At 35.7% G+C, this 19,194-nt stretch overlaps 3 protein-coding genes and 1 long non-coding RNA gene across 4 annotated transcripts; all 4 read right to left on the bottom strand.

Moving 5' to 3' along the window:
- Positions 1-3,651: 3,651 nt before the first annotated feature.
- Positions 3,652-4,967, bottom strand: LOC125576676. Its single transcript, XR_007315111.1, has 3 exons — positions 4,241-4,967; positions 3,965-4,168; positions 3,652-3,878 (listed from the first exon to the last, which is right to left on the bottom strand). It is a non-coding gene; the product is annotated as an uncharacterized LOC125576676 (long non-coding RNA).
- A 1,767-nt stretch (positions 4,968-6,734) lies between these two features.
- LOC106433686 (WD repeat-containing protein 13) lies at positions 6,735-9,540 on the bottom strand. The gene is made up of 11 exons (XM_013874511.3): positions 9,288-9,540; positions 9,039-9,218; positions 8,809-8,965; positions 8,604-8,741; positions 8,229-8,368; positions 8,066-8,113; positions 7,851-7,961; positions 7,509-7,684; positions 7,284-7,405; positions 7,102-7,178; positions 6,735-7,005 (listed from the first exon to the last, which is right to left on the bottom strand). Exons 1-11 carry the CDS (start codon positions 9,480-9,482, stop codon positions 6,892-6,894), a joined length of 1,458 nt encoding a protein of 485 aa, XP_013729965.1. The 5' UTR covers positions 9,483-9,540; the 3' UTR covers positions 6,735-6,891.
- Positions 9,541-12,618: 3,078 nt separating this feature from the next.
- Positions 12,619-14,612, bottom strand: LOC106433676 (polyprenol reductase 2-like). Its single transcript, XM_013874500.3, has 6 exons — positions 14,206-14,612; positions 13,677-13,975; positions 13,333-13,567; positions 13,152-13,250; positions 12,991-13,062; positions 12,619-12,902 (listed from the first exon to the last, which is right to left on the bottom strand). Exons 1-6 carry the CDS (start codon positions 14,380-14,382, stop codon positions 12,798-12,800), a joined length of 987 nt encoding a protein of 328 aa, XP_013729954.1. The 5' UTR covers positions 14,383-14,612; the 3' UTR covers positions 12,619-12,797.
- Positions 14,613-15,951: 1,339 nt separating this feature from the next.
- Positions 15,952-18,001, bottom strand: LOC106433662 (amidophosphoribosyltransferase 1, chloroplastic). Its single transcript, XM_013874489.3, has one exon. It carries the CDS (start codon positions 17,816-17,818, stop codon positions 16,142-16,144), a length of 1,677 nt encoding a protein of 558 aa, XP_013729943.1. The 5' UTR covers positions 17,819-18,001; the 3' UTR covers positions 15,952-16,141.
- Between the last annotated feature and the right edge of the window lie 1,193 nt (positions 18,002-19,194).

Genomic DNA, 19,194 nt, shown 5'->3' with positions numbered 1-19,194 from the left:
TTTTATTGTCATTTTTTTACATTTTTTATTATTTTCAAATACTATTTTGTAATGATGGACATGGTCCTCATGCTACTAAATAGTTGCATTTGCAATAAAACTTTTTTTAAAAAAAAAGAATAAGTACCCCTTCCACCCCCCCCCCCCCCCCCCCCCCCCACTCAGTTTTGTCTTTTTTTTTTGCTAATAGTTTAAAGAATTGGTGAATACTTTCTTATCAAAATATTTATGTTTTAACTTATACTTTCTGTTTAATGAGAGTAGGTCATATCTTGTGACATGGTTAAAACTGTTTATAACTTTAATACTCATTCTGTTCCTAAATATATGATATTTTAGATAAAATAAGTGTATTAAGAAAACTAGAGTCGGTCCGCCCTACGGACGAGATATATTTTACTTGTGATCTAAGTTATTATTCTTTTATATGATTTTGTGATTTGTATTTTAGGTTTATCTTTGCAAGAGATGTGTATGAGATATACTATTTTATTAATTTAAGTTGTTGGTTAGTTTGTTTGTTACTAATTTCTGTTTTGAATTTTTGCTTATATGACATCACCATGATTGAGTTGTTATGTCAATTGTCAGGTGAATAATTTGTATTTAACAACTAATGTATATGACTCTTTTTGAGGTTCTTGCCATGCGTAAGGCCTTTGAATGTATTTTATTAAAGTAGAAGTATTTTAAGCTTTTGTTTAGCAACATAGATAGCAGTTAAAAAATAATGTTGTTTGAAAACATGGATAGCAGTAAGTTCGGAAAAAAAAGTAATGGGATTATGCTATTAAAAAAAATAGAAGTACATTACATTATATTAAAAAAAGTAATATATCCTATTAAAGTAGAAGTACCTTAAGCTTTTGTTTGACAACATAGATAGCAGTTAAAAAAATAGTGTTGTTTAGAAATATGAATATCAGTAAGTTAGGAAAAAAAAGTAATAGGATTATGCTATTAAAAAATTAGAAGTACATTACATTATATTAAAAAGTAATGGGCTTATGTTAATTGATATACATATTCAAATCAAAATAATAATTTAAAACTGATTTATATCAAAAATTCATTCAAAATATACATATATTCAAAATTTGATTTTTAGTAACATATTTTTCAGTAACCATTATAAAAATGTTTTCAATATATATAAGAAAAATACAATACAAAGCCCAATTTCAAACACCATCTTAAATAATGGTTTTTATATTTAACACTGAAATTTAAAAAGATAATATATGTGATTATTTATATGATTGTACATATAAATATTATTCATTATAAGATTCTTATTTGATGGTACGTATAAAATACGATTAATTATATGATAGCACATATTTTTTGTAACTTATGATGAAACATATAGGATATATAATAGTGATTAGAGGTGGGCGTTCGAGTTCATTTTCGGGTCTGTTTGGGATTTTGTGCTTGGTTGAGATTTTTGAGGATTCAGTTCGGATTTGGATAACCAATTTAAATTATTTTAAAAGTTTTAAAATTTATTATATGCTTTAATTTTTGAAAAAATCTATAAACAATATAATATTATATATATATATATATATATATCTGAATAACATATGTCATAGTACCTAAGATAACATATAAATTGGGTTGGTTTAAATATTTGGATAGAGAATTAATAATTATTTAATAATTTTCGAGTTTTGAGTATATTTTAACTATTTTAGATATTTACGTTTGATTATTTGTATATATTTTCAAGTATTTAAACGAACTTAAAAGTATCATATATATTCTGGATATTTTTATATATATTAAATCTAAAAATAATTAATATATATAAGTATATAAATCTATTATGGATACCCAAAATACTTAGGTTCGGATTGGATTAGGTCTCAGTTCTTCAAATACCAAATTTTGAATAATTCAGATACTTAATTCATTTCGGTTCATATTTGGTACAACTTATTCGGATTGGGATCGGTTCGGTTCTTCAAATTCAAGTTTTTTTCTCAATCCTAAATAGTGACATAAAAAAATAGCATCATATTTTTTTTTTTAAAATACAGCCGCGCGGACGCGTGGGTCAAAATCTAGTAAATTATTAAAGTAAAGTATTTTTTGGTATTGTTTGGAAACATAGATAAATAGTATAAATGAAAATTGTTTGAAAACATGGATAGCCGTATAAAGAAGTATATTGTCTTTTGAGTAATTATATAATTATATTAATTGTCTTTCATATTTCACTCATTTCAACAATTTCATTAATTATATTACATCACATTATAATTATATTACCAACGCAAGTTAAAGCTTGGTACAATAAAATATATGACGTATATTCACTAATTTTTTCTTATTTTATTTATGATATTTTGTTATTTTATTTTTAACTGATTTTTGTAAAATTACTGTTCTGATAATTTGTTAATTTTTATTGTGATTTTCATCATTTATTTTTTGTCAATGTTTCTAATTCTGAGCTTAGTTAAACCAAATTTAGATTCTGTTTTTCCCCCTTGACCTTGGTTTGATGAAATATAGAAAAACCAATATTCTAGACGAGTTTTCCTCTTTTAGATATCATTATTCATTGGTTTCTCTATTTTCCCTAATGTATTTTTAAATTATATTTATGGAAGTTTTACCTAATATTATATGTTGACTAAATTTTTCACTAATCTCAAATTATATTGCGTATTTCCCCTAAAATTAGTGTTTTTTTTTATATTTCTATATCTTGTTAGTTTATGTTTTTCAAATTGATTTGCAAAAATCTCACGTACCATTCAGTGGGAGTGGCTTTTCCTATATTTTTTTGTGCTGCTCTTGTCTGTTTTTCTGTGTTCATGGTTGTTCTGTACTTTTCAGAGAGCTATGGTCTTTGTCGTCCCATACTCTCTTCACCCATGCAAGCTGCATATTCTCTTAACGCACAAACTTAATGATCATTTATTTTTTTTGCTAAACTGTAAATATTATAAATGAATAGAAGATTTTACAAGAAGATCTTATGTCCGAACCATCTTGGCAAAAAGAAATTAAAAAACAAGATGGATCTTTAAACTACAACCTGAAAGGCAATATCTCAGCCTGCAACCAACCCTGAACCCAATTATCTCAGCCACATAACCATGAGGGATCCAAAGTGCTTCCTGGTTCTCCTTGCGGAGATGATGTTGCGAATCTCCCTGTCGATTCCATGGAAAAGCGCAGCAGTCGTGAGTGAAGTCTGGTTATGGATGAGGTTATTACGCTGTTTCCATAGGTGATAAACGACAGTCTGAACTGCTATCTTCCTGAGAATAGATAGCTTCTTTGATGTTGAAGCTCTGATCCACGACAGGAGCTCCGACCAGTTGAGATGTTTGTTAATGATCATTTATACCCATAGTTGTTGATACGTTAGAGGAGGTGTGGGGAATCTTGTACCATCCACTGAATGCTTACCATTGCGACGGGCATCATTGAAAAGACTCCACCGGCATACATTTTGTCATTGAATCTTTCGTTAGGGTGAACGGTTGTAATCATTAGTTGAATGCATCCGTGAGTGAATTATGGTACTATTTTTAATTTTTGCAGAACTTTTAATCACTCTGGTGATTGTCACTTTCCTTTCTTAAGACCTTTGATTCGTTTAGATAGAATAACATTAGAGTTTAGTAAAACATCGGTTTAAAAATGATTTTATTAACTTTATGTCCGAAAGCACAAAAGATACAGATCCCTGATAGAATAACTTTAGAAGTCTATATTTGATTGTGAAAGTTTGCATTAGCTAAAGACAATGCCCATACAGCAGCACACAGGAAGATTTAACTTACATTCACAGTAAATTGTCAAAAGTTTCAAAGGATATTTACATTAAGATATCATGAAGAACATGGACTCAGATTCACCTGAAAGCCAAGAACATCACCATCGCAAGGTTACAATGTTAAATGTGAGGAGGGAAAATGTTAAAATGTAGCTTATTATGGCTTACCAAGTGGACTCTTAGACAATTTGGTAGAGTGTCCGCGACAGGTTCAGGAAGCTGCAGCATCACCGTGGTAGCTTGACCATGTAAACCTCTCAGTTGATCTGATACTTCTTCTTCAATACAGTTGGCGATTCAAATATTCCCGATAAATATTCCTCCGACACCCTTACAGGCCCGTTCAGTGTTAATTTCGACTTCATTTTCTATCTACACACAAAATTTTAAAAATTAAGAATCTGCTTATACATATCTATAAGTCTTAACAGGAAAATTAAATACCATGTTTAGCTGATTGACGTCAGTGGTTTCCTTTGCGCTAGACTCTTTAATGACAGTGTCCATATTTGATAGACTCACAAATGATGAAGAAAAGCTCCTGCCACAGTCCCAAACAGGTAGAAGAATGTTTAGAATCTCAAGATATAAACTGAATGTTGATGACCAAGATACAAAGTAAGAAAATTGCTCGAATATATACTAAGCAGCAAGTGACGCATGGTGTTGTATCCAAACCACTCAAAACTCCATCTGCCTTCAAGATAAAGAGACGGGAAGGCTAGTAAAAACAGTTAATGGCATTGTTCTTTAAAACTTAAATTGGAGAACCTATGTGGTTGGTGTAAGAGTCAGCAGTCTGGTTGAGCCGCTCAGGAGACGTTATCCCGTAAATCCTTTGTAGATCAGTGATAATTCCTGTAACAACAGAGGAAAATTTTGAAAATGGTTTCAGCCACTAAAACAAAGAAAAATCAAAAACAACTTAGTGCTTCTGTTTCTTGAAACCCAGAAAAGAAAGCTGTTTTCTTTTTCATAATCACAACTTGTGTGAATCTTGGGAAGCAATCGTAAGACTAAACTCAAAAAAGTAATAATAATAAACAACAGGATTCAAATCATACCGAAAAGAGGATAAACATAATACCAAAAGCATAATGCTGATAAATATGAATCTAAACACGATAGTGTGTTCAAAACAATGATGAACATGAGCTAAAAGGACAAGGAAAATCACCATATTGTTTGCTTCTCTCACAGGCCTTCATGTCGTGGAAAATCGCGCGTCCTGGATAACTGATATAATAGGGCTCATGTTCATCATTGATAACTGATATAATTAAATCATATGGTGATTTTCAGGGTATAATAGGGCTCTAATCAGTGATAACTGATATAATTAAATCATAATTAATCAGACCAACTATAATTTTTAATAGTTTCCATGAATAATTTTGGGTTTTCAAATGAGAATTATGTTTTCTTTCGTACGTTTTTTAACAACATTAGATAAGACCATTAGCTGACAAAGTGTTCAGTACAACGAATACGACACTAAAGCCAATCTCGCAAGAGAATCAGCTACACAATTCTATTTCTACTCTTTATGGATAAACAAAAAAGCAATGAAAGAAAAAAATAAAGATAGAAACTCGATATCTATGAGAATTTTAAAAAGCTTCGCCGCTGAATATGATTTTAAGTTTATAGTTCTAGTGAGCTCTTGAGAGTCAAATGGGAACCAGACGTTTAGGATGGAGAGACAGTTAGCTTCCGCGGCGGCTTCTCATGTTGCCATCACTTCAGCCAAGAAAGGTGATTTAACATGATGTATCCTCTTTGAAACCCCCGATTTTCCCAATCCCCTCATCGGAGGATGAGACACCATCCTAGACCTGCATTTAGGGAGTCGCGGAGCCACGAAGCATCTGAGGTACTAATTACTGTTCCGAGAGGAAGAGAAAATGGGCTCTCTTGATCAGTACCGACCCTGGGCGGAAGCGGTACAAGCATGTGCTTCCGGCCCATTTTACAATATCTAAATATCGGCCGGTTTTTTGGTTAAAGCGTCAGTAGCATAGGTGGTAAAACGTTGTTGTTTTACTAACATAAGATGAGAGGTTCAAATAGCCTGTACTATAATATTTTTAAAAAAACATTAATAGGCCCATAATGATTATTTGCTTCCAGCCCAAAGTTTTCTCAGACCGGCACTGCTCCTGATGCTGATGATGAGGTTCTAGTCCTGGGTTCTTCAAGCTGAGCCGCATGCCATACTTAACCATATTTTTTTATATCTTTCAAATCCACACCGATCAATCGTATCAATTCGTTAAGTGGAGATACGGTTGGCTTTAGAAGGTACTCTCGGGATGACCCAAGGTCCATTTAGTATCATTATCTTTTCTTGACCATTCAAACAAAATGAGCCCATACAAATAATTATAGGAATGAAAACGGGTTGACACGGAAAATGGACAGATACAATTTTGTTCGTCAATCTTAGGTGGCGCAGTTGCGAATTTTGTCCAACATAAAAAAGTAAAGAACCTTAGAATGAAAAAAAAAAGATTTATATGCAAAGTGACAAAGTATTAGAGGGACCGAGTAAAGGACTTTGGATCCTCAACTAGATATTCTTATGATTTTAAACGGCCTTGGCCCTTGGTTTTTGAAACAAACGAAACAGGGACTTTGGACTATTAGGCAAAATGAACTCTCCGTTGCCGGTCCTTGAACCCAGGTCTCTCGGGTGATAGCCGAGTATCCTCACCAGCTAGACAACAATCGGATTTATGTAAATAAAAACTGCATTATAAAATATTTCTCAACTAAATCTCCTTACGCTCATGCTGTAAACTACGAACTGATTGTATGAGAAGTGTAATCTTTTATTGACTGGGTTATTTTGATTTGTCATTTATCTACCGGTGGAAGAGACTCCATGCTTAGCTATGGACAATCTCATTCTAAACGTGTCTATAGATGATCCAATCAATCAATCAAGAATCATCTTCGAGGTTTTCACAATTAGAGCTTATAAACCAAAATTCACACGGTTAAGATTAGTGATACAAAGGTGAAGCAAGAAACCAAAATCCTTTCCTGGCAAAACTGGCGGATTTGGATTCGTTTATAATGATTATAGACAAACCTCATGAGCTTGTCTTTGCTCTTTTCCATACAATAACAACACCGTAGAAATCAGACGAGGCCAACAAGTTCTCTCCATGGTTCCACGCAACGCACATTACTGGAAACCTGTGACCCTGTAGCATCCCCAATTCTCACAAGTCGTGAGCCCAGTTCCAAACTTCCAATCCATACACAAAAAGTTTCAGATGTCAACAAAAGAATTGTCTCACCTGTAGCTTGTTTACACATGTGTGTTTCGGTTTGGTTAGATCGTAGAAGTAGACATTCGAGTCTTCGCTCCCGGCAACTATAGTTTCAAACAACAGGAAACACAGATGAATTGCAGTTTTCAAGAGACCCATGCATCCTCCATATGTTAAACTATATGTTAGTAAAAGTTTGGAACACAGACCTATGTACTCTCCTTTTTCTAGGGATAAAAGCGGGCAAAACGATGCTTGGATTCTGTGTATTCTCGGGGCCAATTTGAGGGAGCAGCGCAATGTCAGGTAGCCTTTTATCTGAAGCGCAACACTGAAACACCAACGTACAGCAGAACAATCGAATTATTACAAGGGTCTATAAGGAAAAAAGTGAGCAAATCAGGAAAGAAAGAAAAAAAGTTGTGTTGCCTAACCTGAAGAAACATAAGTTTCCATCCTGAGTGCATGTGAGAAGTACAGGACCTGATGCCAGGAGGGAGAAGCTTCGATACTTCACAGTTGTGACCGGGGATTTGTGATTAGTACGATGGCGATGAGACCGGGATAATGAACCTGTATGAGAATCCATGCTCACTGAATATACAGTTCCCTGCAATTTGTATTCAATCCCTTGTAAAAAAGGACACTCAAATGATAAATATAATTTGATTTCAGATTTGACCCAACGTAGGTAATGGGCATAAAACATTGGCATATCTACCATAACAGACCATCTCCCTAGTTTATACATTTTGGTCAATATAGAGAAAGGTTACCTGTCCATCACCACAGAAAATGATTTGACCAGTGTGGTCATGGTCCATAGCTGTCACCTCACCATCGAACGACAGTGTTTTAATAGTTCTCCCAGTGCTGAAATTGAACACCTAGTTTGTCAAGCAGAGAAGTGTTAGTTCCCAAACAAGTCAGCAACTGGAGAACACAAAAGCAATACACTAATATACTTGGCTACAAAGTAGGGCGGAGTTACCGAGACTTCCTTGTTTGCATTTCCAGCAGAGAGGAAATTGTTATTAACCTGTATTAAAAAAAAAGTGGAGAATATCTTCAATAGAGAAGCAAGAGAAACCATAAAGTTCCGAACTCAATATCTTATAAATGAGAAGATGTTCACTAAGAGATGAGGAACTTACAGGGTGAAAACGTATACAAAACTGTGCAGAGACTCCATATATAACTCTAATACAAACACCTCTTGACAACTCCCATACTCGTATTGTCTTATCAAGTGATGAAGACGCAATGTACTGATTGTTTGACGAGAAGTCAAAATCTGAAAGTATTTTAGAGAAACAATTAAGTTTAAGATTCTCGAATTATAATTTGTCAAATAGGATCCAATAAAATTAATGTCATAGTAGCAGGCAGGTTTACAGATAATTTCTGGTATAGGATCCAACTCAAATCTCACTACAAAACAAGCCATGAATTCAAAGAAGCAGGCAGGTGTTTAACCCAAGATACAGGAAAAAGAAGAGACAAAAGGAAACAATACGAGAGAATCGAACCTGTGACATCTTTGGAGTGGCCTGTCAACTGCTTGAGGACAGAAGGCTCTTGCGAGAGACTACAAACAGTTAAGGTCCCATCTGATGCTCCATATGCAAGTAGATCAGAACTCATATGGCCAAACTTCAGAACAGTAACTACACAAGAGTGAAGGAAAATCACAAACAAAGTCGATTAAATCCAAAAGAAGATGTAAGAAAATACCAGAAGATTTGCATTGGTCGAAGATGCAATGCATTCCAACGAAAGAATAAGCATGTTCAAAACCACCACCACCACGGCGAAAGGAATGATCACCATCACTGAAACTCGAGCTAAAACTCAATCTCCGGCTCGAAACCTGATTAGCACTCCGTAAATCCTATGAATGAATGAATGAAAAGTTAAATGAAGTTCCAAGAAACTGAATATTGCAAAGCAAGTCTACTACTTACTCTACTAGAACTGAAGCTCTCTGCTTCAAATTGAAGGGAGAGTGGAGCTGGTGAAGGTAACCATCGACCACTGTTCCCTGGACTACTTAAGAGGCTTGGCGTTCTCAGATTCTCCCATTTTCTAGGTCTGCTTATGAAATTACGATACGCAACGTATCCTTTGCCATTGCATCTCCAATCCTTCAACGAAACTACAATCAGATAGCAAGCTTTCAAGTGAGAGGTTAGAGAGAGAGAGAGAGAGCTCACATAACGACGAGAGATGGCGCCGGATTCCGACTTCCGGTGGAGAAGAATTCGGCGGATTCCGATGTACTGTGGATCTGATTCGGCTGTTGCCGGCTGCATCATACAGCTCAGAAACTCTAGATCCTTTGATTGCTTCGGCTTCGGCTTCTCTTCATCTTTGTCGTTGATCTCTACCAGGATCGCCTCCTTCTCCATTCGGAAAATAGATGATGAAGATTTACCATCAGAAACGATACGAAACTAACTGATTGAACTCGACGTATCATCATTAATTAATTCTTATTTACATATACAACCCCTATACTTTCTTTTAGTTCGTTTTATTCTCTCATGTTTTTATCTGATTTAATCAGGTTCCTTCAGAGTTTTGCCATATTCTCAAAAAAAAGTCGTGATTATTTTTTGTTGTTCGTTTTGTTTCAACTACAGCATTATTACAAAACTAGTGTTACCCTCGTGCTACGCACGAATTAAATTAACTGTTTTTAAAATTATTTGATGATAAAACTGCAATTTCAGAATTATCAATCAAAAAATAATTATATTAATTAAATATTCTATAAGTATGGATAACAATTTCATAAAATAGTTGCATTCAAATAAAGACCTTGTAAACGGAAAATAGTTCAAAATAGATATATGTTGAAAGTATTTTATATTTAAAATTTGAGATATATACAACACATAAATATAGTTTAGAGTTCTAATTTCAACGTATACTCATTTTCTCCATCTGTAGTAAATACTAAATAGATAACATAATTTTTTTCCGACTAAATAACTGAAACTATGGACCAAGAGAAACTTTTCAGAAGAGACGATGTTACCTTTCCAGAACAAATTTGTCTTCTTTATAGTTCTGATCTTTCTCATGCTCTGATTCCTAACAAATAAAGAAAGAAAAAATGTGAAAAAATGAGAAACCTGTCCCAAGAAAACTGGAAGTGAGACTAAAGAGTAAAGAGAGATATAAAGCAAGTTACGTATTTCCAGCCAATATTATCTCCGCAACAGCAGCAGAAAATATCAGCAACGGTGTGCATACCCGAAAGTATCATCCTTTCCTCTAAAGGACCCATATTTATGTTCACTCTGAAAAATCAAGACTTAGCATTGGAATCAGCTTCTACAATATATCCAACTCTATTGCATTAGAGAAATATAGTTAACATAATTTTTCTAAAGAGAAGTCACAAAACAGATATTAAAACCAATTTATAAGTAAAAAGAAGGTAAATACTTTACCTTTGTTGCTGATAAAATACTTTACCTTTGTTGCTGATAAAATTTTATTTCCCATTTAGCTTTGTCTCCTTTTAGAATCTGTGAAACAGAAGTATATATACACAAGTGTCATTTCCACTCTGAATTATTTTACTGTTTGGGCTCATATTACATCTGACGAATACAGAGTGGAGTTTGAGGTTTTGAAGAAACTGTGAAAATAGACAAAAGGAAGAGCATAAGTTCTTTACTCTTTTGACCGTTTTAAAAAGTTTTGGAAATGATATTTAAAGCTGGAAATATACAGAAGAAAACAGTTGATAATGAAACGTGGGTGAAATTTTGAGAAAATTTAGGAATTAGATGGTTGAAATTGCAGAAAAATAAGGGGTGGAGAATATTTTTTCAACCGGTTGTTTTCGCTTATTTGTTTTTAGTTTTTTTTTTTTGTAAAACTAATGCCATGTGTCAGACTGTTATTGCTCATGTGACTTGTGATTTAGTATATAAGGGATACAAAGCCCATCAATTTACACTTGGCTCACTCAACATAAGATTTGGAAGACTTTGCTTAACAAGCCATCTAGAAACATGACTTGGAGTTTCCTTTTGGATACAAATCTCATACATTGCATGGATAGATTTCACATAGGCAGACCAGATTTGGCTTTGTTTGCGGTTAAGACACAACATGCTAACATTTATGTGTTATATTAACAACATCAACATCATTATGATAATTGGAAAATGTGTCTGATTTAAAATCCAACAAAAATTTAATGAGAAGTCATTCAACCAAACTCTGAAATGCCGTCTCAAATTAATTTTAGGTCTTGTTCAAAAAAAATATTAATTGTACATTTTATCAAGTAATTTTAAAATTTAATAACTTTGTCTAATTTTTTTAAATTATAAGTTCTAAATTTAGCATTATATCTAAAATTTTAAAGTTTCATTTATCTATATACTTTGAAAAATCCTTAAATTTTTTATTTTTATATTTCGGGGCCCTGTTCGACCGCTTCACTTGCGCATGCTGTTAGACGGTCCTGTCTGAAAAATAGACTATAGTACACATGCAAAAGATTAAGGGGTTGAATGAGAATTCAGAATAAATGTAGATTAATGAAGATTCTTTTATATACAGATTGTATTGCATGTGTTTTCCATTCAAGCTTTAAATAACGGAGCAAAAAAGTTTAATTGCATGCAGATTATTAAGGAAAAGTGTCATGAATCATGGGAGGACCAATCAGATAAATTTAATTTTTTCTCCTTATTATTTTTTACAAATAATTTGTTTAACCCATTTCACTTGTTTTTAAACCAAACATCAAATCTTTCAAAAATTATTGTTAATTTTTTTTTCATTTTTTCGTTTTATGTAATATTCAATACAGCCAACGCGAAAAAGTTTTAAAAGTTTAGTTATTTTTTTAGTTTTATTCTTTGAAGGAAAAAATAATGTTCAGAAAAAAAATATTTGTATGCAGTTTGGTTCATCTTAATTTCCAGAATACATTTAAATTATTTGATATGGTAAGGTATGAAACTCAAGTAAAATTATGTTAGAAATGTAATACTTTATTAATTTATTTTATAAACATATTTTCAAATACCCTGAGCGAAATTTCCAACCAATATATTTTTATAATAAGTTCAACAAATGCTAAAATAATTTACAAAAAAAATAATTATTAAAACACTAAATAATTATATAGTTTTTTCAACTATATAAAATTGAACTAGAAATCAAATAGAAAATATAAATCATTACATTTTCGTTACATTTTTAATTTAATAATTTTGTGATTTCTAATCAAAAAGTTAGTGATCTTTTTAACTCAAACCAACAAAATTTAATAAAGTTTTGAATATAATTTTAGAATAAAAACAGATTATATTTATTGTTTTGAGTATAAAGTAAAATTTATAAAATTAAAATATTTTAATATTATTTTTTTTAGTGTAAACTTATATCCCGTAAGGCGGGTCTACCCTTAGTTAATAGTATAACAAATATATTTTAGCTTTTCAAAATAGATAGGATGACACTGCGGATGATTTCTCCTAAAAATCACACACAAAATTCATACTGGAAAGCAAATGATATGAATTATGACTTCGATTATAAGATGAGGATATATTGTTGTGACCTCTTTGATGGTTCAATCTAGAGGGCCAAGAGGGGATAACAGAGCATAAACCCCATCGCGACAATATACATAAACATGAATATTCAAATACAGTACAAGCTGGGTTAAGTTGTGTTCTCTCTCGAATCATTTAGTAAACATAAGGAAAAATGGCATTTCGGTTAGCCGGATAATTCTCAAACTTTCGGAGATACCACCGGTGTGTTTCTCCAGCCGCTAATGTCAGATTCCCAACCTTCAAAGAAAGGACATAAACAAAATTTGTCTGAATCCAAAAGAAAGCATTTCATTAGTCATCTTGAGAATAAGAAAGTGCAGTGTACCACGAAACCATGGAGTAACCAGATTGTTATCTCTGTTCCTCCACTAGCAATCAGCAAGCCCAAGTATAAAACCTAAATCACAGAAGCATCCTACCATTAGCAAAGGGATGGAAAGAAGAATACAAAGATGACTGACTAGGGCCTAGGGGGAGTATAATTACGATTTCGGCTAAATAATGTGGACTGGAGACGATCTCAAACCAATCTCCATGTGGGATTATGTACTCTTTCGCTTGGCTAGGATTTTCCCGGAGCGATCCCTGCATTTAACATTTTCGTATCTCTCTAGTGATGTGATGTTAAAAGAAACAAAACAATGAGACAAGAATGTTAAGAACTTACAAGAATTGCGTGACAGCAGCGTTGATGTAACCATCCCCAGAGAAAAATGACGCCACCAATCAACTGGCTCCATCCAAGCTTCATCAGAGGGCTTAAAGCTGATAAAATGTCAAACTCAGGGGCCGAGGTATGACCTTTTCCTTTGGCAATGAACTCAGCCATTAAACTTGCTGCGAATCTTGCTACCTCTGGAGCAACGTTGACGCAGAGTGATAAAGGCGCTACTGTGTAGAAACTAGAAAACCCAAATCAAAGCCAATAAAACTATGAATGTGAGAGGAGGAGAAACTTATAAGAATCCGACGAGGTAACCAAGAATGTGAAGCCGAGCAGAAGGGCTATACTTGAACACGTAGAATGACTCTATAAGGCGTCTCAGAACTTGGATTTCCATCAGAACAAGTAGAAACACTGCTCGCCACACTTTGAAACGGTGCTCCACAGGAGTCATATGCGATTTATGAAAGGAGAAAACATGGGAACCCCCGGTTAAGTGGCTTGCAATGTCGGAAAGGTGGAACTCCTCTGAGGATAAAGGGGCTGTTTTGCAAGCATACATCCAAGTGGTTGCTAGCAGAAGAGTGGTCCACGCCGCTCCGACAACATAGAAATGAGCAAAGTATTTTTGAGGAACTGTCCACTTCTGCATCAAAAACAAAAACAAAAACAAGCAAACTGAAACAGAATGGTCTGAAACTAAAAGTAACATGCTTTTCAATGTGAGACGAACATGTTTACAACGAAGGGATGATTCTGTTGGACATAAGGGTCTGAAGAACAATACCAAATCTTTTATACAATCAGCAGACCAATAGGAGCAATTCTGAGGCAAATTTGAGGAATCCTGGTAACGAGGACGGCAAGAGTGGAAACCTGAGAGGAGAGATGAAGAATCTTGCCTCTTCCGGCGAAACCAAGAACGAGTTGATGAAAGGATGTCAGCTTTGAACTGGGTATGGAAGCAATCAACATAGGAAGTATAGATGCGATCCAAGCGGCTCTAACCAACCAGACGATCCCTACTTCCATAACTATCGAAGCAATCACCATAATAAACCCCCTATAAGACTCTCTTTAATCAAAATTTAGAATCAAGAAACTTGAGATATTTCTGGAAATGGACGGCACAAGGAAAAAAAAATCAATGATGGAGAAAAGTTGGATTGAAGTTAAGATCTGTTTCTATTTTCTTCGAATATGGTGCGAGGGAAAACCATTTGTGAAAGTTAAATTAAATGTGACTTCGCTTCGGTCACAATCCACGTGGGAATTGATCTCCCTAATCTCTTCAATTAAGGAAATTACTGTTATGTTATTAGGCACGATGTTTTTGACGCAATCATGTAATCAATGGTTTCGTTTGGTATTCTTATTGCCACAAATCATGGAAGATCAATCGACTAATGACATTATTTGACTATCCCTTATCTTTTTTTAACAAGATTATCCCTTATCTTATCTGATATCTTTGACTAATCACAAATTTAAATTTAAAACATAAATTTAGAATAAATAGTTTTTAAGTGCTTCCCATCAACATCATGTTTTGGTAATATGCTGAAATGGATCGGTTCGTGGTTGATTCAGCTTATACTAACTAATCTAAACAATGTCTTTTTGAATCGGAAAACAAAACGCAAAACCCGCTTACCACAGATCAAACTCGGGTTCCACCTATTTTCAATAGATCGTTAACCACTTGTGCTTGAAAAATCACAAAGAAAACTATTTGTGAAGTCATTTATGTGACTTCGCTTCGGTCACAATCTACGTCGCAATTGATATCTGTAAACTCTCCAGTCCCTAATTAAATTAATGAATGTAAATTTTAGTACAACTTGGAGATAATGAACTGTCTTTGTAACTTCTGTACACGATGCGGGATGCTGAATCATGAAGTTAAAGATTTCCCTTTTGGTTTTTATGAAGATGGTGATGACTCGGATGATCATCAAGGGGATGATGCTCCTTATCATGGTGATGCTGAAGAAGCGCCTAACCAATAAGGTATGTTGATAACGTTTCAAGAATTAGATCATCTTCTTTCCTCTCACTGATGATCATAAAGGTGCACACTAATGACAGATGAATGCCTTTTCCTTTCCAAGTGATGCCGAAGAATTATGCACGGGACCCTTACAGAGTCTCTTTCTACTCTTAATGTGGATTGTTGCAAAGAAGCAAAGATTATGTATTTCATTCAAGCAAAATTTGCTTAAGGCAAATTTAAAGACGGCCAATTTGCTCACTTTCTCCGCCAAAATGGCTAATGTTAACTAGAATTCTTAGAAGTGACCATGAATCTCTATCCTGACAATGCTCGTCTCTGGTCACCTACGCCGTTGGAGGACAATACGATATATATTTTTGGATTCACAGTTAATGTAACATATTCACTGAATCAGGGTTTTCTACTATGTCTCCTGGTTTGATTCCATGTGCAAAATGATGTTCCAGTTTACAATCCAATGGAGAAGTATATATATATTAAAGAGGAGGATTATGAGGCTGGGGTTTGATAAGTACATACACGATGCGAATGAAGTTTTTGCAAAGAGGAGGAAGAGAATTGTGAGTCCTCATCAATATATACATGATTGAAGTCCACTGCCAAGCCAAAATCAAAATGAAACTTTATTCAAAATCTTAGAACAACATTTTTGAAAACAAGGTTGAAAAAAGTATTCTTCCCCAAGTAGAAACGTTAGTTTAGCAACCAAAAGATTTTAAGCATAAGATCACACGGATAAAAAGTAAAAACGCAAGCATAGACTCTGGAACGTGACTACAGTTCTTCGGAGGCCTCAGTCTATCGAACCCAACCTGCTTCGATATTGTCAAAGCTTCCAACAAGACCATCGTCAATGAAATCTCCTCCTCCTCGTTTGACCTTGACTTCTGCAGGCTTCACAGGGTAATCACCGGTGAAGCACGCATAGCAGAAGCTCTTGGAGTCATCCCCTAAGTGTTTCTTCAAGGTATCAAACGAGAGAAACGCAAGAGAGTCACTCCCGATGAAATCACTAATCTCTTGAACACTCATTCTGTTGGATATCAACTCCTCGGAGCTAGGCGTGTCCACTCCATAGTAACAAGAAGCTACAATAGGAGGACTCGCGATCCTCATATGAACCTCTTTCGCACCAGCTTCTCTCAGCAGACGCACAATCTTAGACGAGGTCGTACCTCTAACAATCGAATCATCAACCACAACAACTCTCTTCCCTTCCAAAACACCGCGGACAGGAGACAGCTTCAGCTTCACACCAAAGTCTCTGATCTTCTGCGACGGCTCGATGAACGTCCTCCCAACATAATGAGACCTAATCAGCCCCTGCTGAAACGCAACACCAGACTTAGCAGCGTAACCCAGAGCAGCGACAACGCCAGAGTCAGGCACAGCGATCACAACATCGCAGTCAACAGGGGACTCCGTAGCCAAAATCTCCCCAAAGACATGCCTGGACTCGTAGACAGACCGACCGAACACAATGGAGTTGGGCAAGGAGAAGTAGATATGCTCGAAAATACACTGCTTGGGCTCGTTATGAGGCATCAGACACTGCGACTTCACGCCGTCTTTGTCGACGACCAAAACCTCACCAGGATAAACCTCTCGCTCATAAGTAGCCTCAATCAAGTCAAGAGCACAAGTCTCGGAAGCGAACACAACAGCTCCGTTACTTCGCCTACCCATCACTAAAGGCCTAAAGCCGTGCGGGTCACGAACAGCGACAAGCTTATCCTCAGTGACAAAGACCATGGAGTAAGCACCTTGAAGCTTCTCACAAGCATCAACGATCCTCATGAAAAAGGGTCTAGCTTTAGAAATGGCAATCAAATGAAGCACAACCTCAGTATCGGAGCTAGTGTTGAAGATGGAACCGTTCTCCTCGAGCATGGCCCTCAGCTGCTTGTAGTTCACCAAGTTACCGTTGTGGGCAACGCCGATGGAGCCGAAGCGGTAGCCGGCGACGAAAGGCTGGACGTTCTTGAGCATGGAGGCTCCGGCGGTGGAGTAGCGGACGTGTCCGATCGCGAATTCGCCGGGAAGCTGGTCGAGTTTGGACTCGTTGAAAACCTCGGAGACTAAGCCGACACCTGTTATGGTCTGGAGGACCTTCTCGTTGCTGACGGTTACGATACCCGCACCTTCTTGGCCGCGATGCTGAAGCGCGTGGAGGGCGAGGTAACAGAGACGGGAAGCTTCCGGATCGCCGAAGATTCCGACCACTCCGCACTCCTCTCGAGGCTTCTCGTCGCCGTCTTCGAAAGAGGGGAGAGAATGTTCTCTGGAGGACTCGGAAGAGAAATACTGGGAGACTCCATGGACGAGGAGAGGAGGAGAAGAGGAGCTGAGGGAGAGAGGGGAAGGTTTAAGGAAGGGTTTTGGGAGGAGAGAGAGGGGTTTAGTGGTACAAGGGTTGTTTGGTTTGGGGATTAGAGAGAGTGAAGAGGAGAAGGTGGTGGTGGTGGTGGCTGCCATGGATGATTGAGAAAGATGGGTTTAGAGACGAGAATGAATGAGTTCCGTAGGTTTGGTTTTTGTTTGTTGTGAGAGTGATTGAAGCCGCCGAGTAGGGGAAGTCTTTTGACCACCTGCCGAATCTTTTCCTTCCTTTAGGGTTTTTCTTGTTTTATTTTGTTTTTTTGAAATTCGAAATACAATCTCGAGCCTCGAGCCTCGAGCTCCAGTTTTTAATGTCTTCAGCCGGTCTATATAAAACTATTATCGGTTTAGCTAGTCAAAATAAAATTATTATCGGTTTTAATTGTTTTTCCAAAAAAAGATTTTGCTGGCTCGGCATTCTAGAGCATTGTCTCATTAGTAGTCAGTCTCTCAAATAACTATTTTTAGGATTATTATACTAAGTTGCCCAAACAAAAATTATTATACTAAAATTTAAAATTATTTAATTATATAATAAATGATGAAATAAGCTTAAGAAAACTTCAAACTGTATTACATGCAATTTGACTGAACATTCATTTAGCTGCAATAAAACAGAGGCCAACCCTAAGAAAACAGCCCTCACTTCTTGTCTTTTCCACCGCCGCTGAAAATAGTTCTGTCTCTTTTCTCTTTGGATGTCTATGTCTTTAGTTCCGAGAAAGCATCAACCTTTTGAGGTTGACTTCAGATATGAATGAGTTAATAAATAGATTCTATGACTGTGGTTTTCAATCTTTTTCGTTGCTGTTTGGATTTAGTAGCGTTATGGGTTGGATTCGTCGGCTTCAGTGCGGTGGTCATGAGTTTGTCTATGTGTTATGGCTCTGTTGAAGCTCGGTGATCAACCAAGGCTACGTGCCGTTCCTTGGTTTTAAACCGATGGGCTTTTTCGGATTTCTTGGTAAAAGATTGCAGAGCTTAGCTCAATTATGTTTGGTCGTTGAGTAGTTTGATTTTTTAACCGTGTTCTTCGTCGGCTGCTCAGGTGAAGATCCGCTTTTTTGTAACTTCCATCAGTTGAAGTTTGTTTTTGAGTGGCGTTTGCTCGGGGTTCATGTCGGATCATGTCTTGGAGCTCTTCTACCATCCCAATAATTCGATCATCAACGCTTTCTCGTTCATTCCGGCTTCCCTTATCAACTTGCTTCACCTTATTGATATTTTTTCCAGTTACTCAAGTCTCCATTGATCTTGTTCCTTCTTAGCTCTTGTATTGTTAGTTATTTTCTAGATTATCATTTAGCTCTGGATAGTATTGTTTGCTATGCTAGCTCTTAGCTCTATAAGGGATTTTTACCTTACCAGCTAGGTGTAATTCACGTTTAAATTTGAATATTAATGTAATAGATGACAAAAAAAAAAGAAAATTAAAGGAAACTTATAACATCAGTTTAACATTAAACCGGTAT

This window comes from Brassica napus, chromosome A7, assembly GCF_020379485.1.
Source record: "Brassica napus cultivar Da-Ae chromosome A7, Da-Ae, whole genome shotgun sequence".
NCBI lineage: Eukaryota > Viridiplantae > Streptophyta > Magnoliopsida > Brassicales > Brassicaceae > Brassica > Brassica napus.
The sequence above is the reverse complement of the archived record's forward strand: the minus strand, read 5'-3'. Positions and strand labels throughout refer to the sequence as shown.

What these genes read in the sequence shown, in the direction of transcription:
- LOC106433686 (XM_013874511.3), bottom strand. Translation starts at nt 9,482, where the DNA reads ATGGAGAAGGAGGCGATCCTGGTAGAGATCAACGACAAAGATGAAGAG. An exon ending in ATGCAAACAAGGAAGTCTCG is followed by an intron (nt 7,962 to 8,065) that starts GTAACTCCGCCC and finishes TTGACAAACTAG; the next exon opens with GTGTTCAATTTCAGCACTGG. An exon ending in GGAAACTTATGTTTCTTCAG is followed by an intron (nt 7,406 to 7,508) that starts GTTAGGCAACAC and finishes TTGGTGTTTCAG; the next exon opens with TGTTGCGCTTCAGATAAAAG.
- LOC106433676 (XM_013874500.3), bottom strand. Translation starts at nt 14,382, where the DNA reads ATGGTGATTGCTTCGATAGTTATGGAAGTAGGGATCGTCTGGTTGGTT. An exon ending in GCTGCTGTCACGCAATTCTT is followed by an intron (nt 13,251 to 13,332) that starts GTAAGTTCTTAA and finishes TGTTAAATGCAG; the next exon opens with GGATCGCTCCGGGAAAATCC. An exon ending in GGTTACTCCATGGTTTCGTG is followed by an intron (nt 12,903 to 12,990) that starts GTACACTGCACT and finishes CTTTCTTTGAAG; the next exon opens with GTTGGGAATCTGACATTAGC.
- LOC106433662 (XM_013874489.3), bottom strand. Translation starts at nt 17,818, where the DNA reads ATGGCAGCCACCACCACCACCACCTTCTCCTCTTCACTCTCTCTAATC.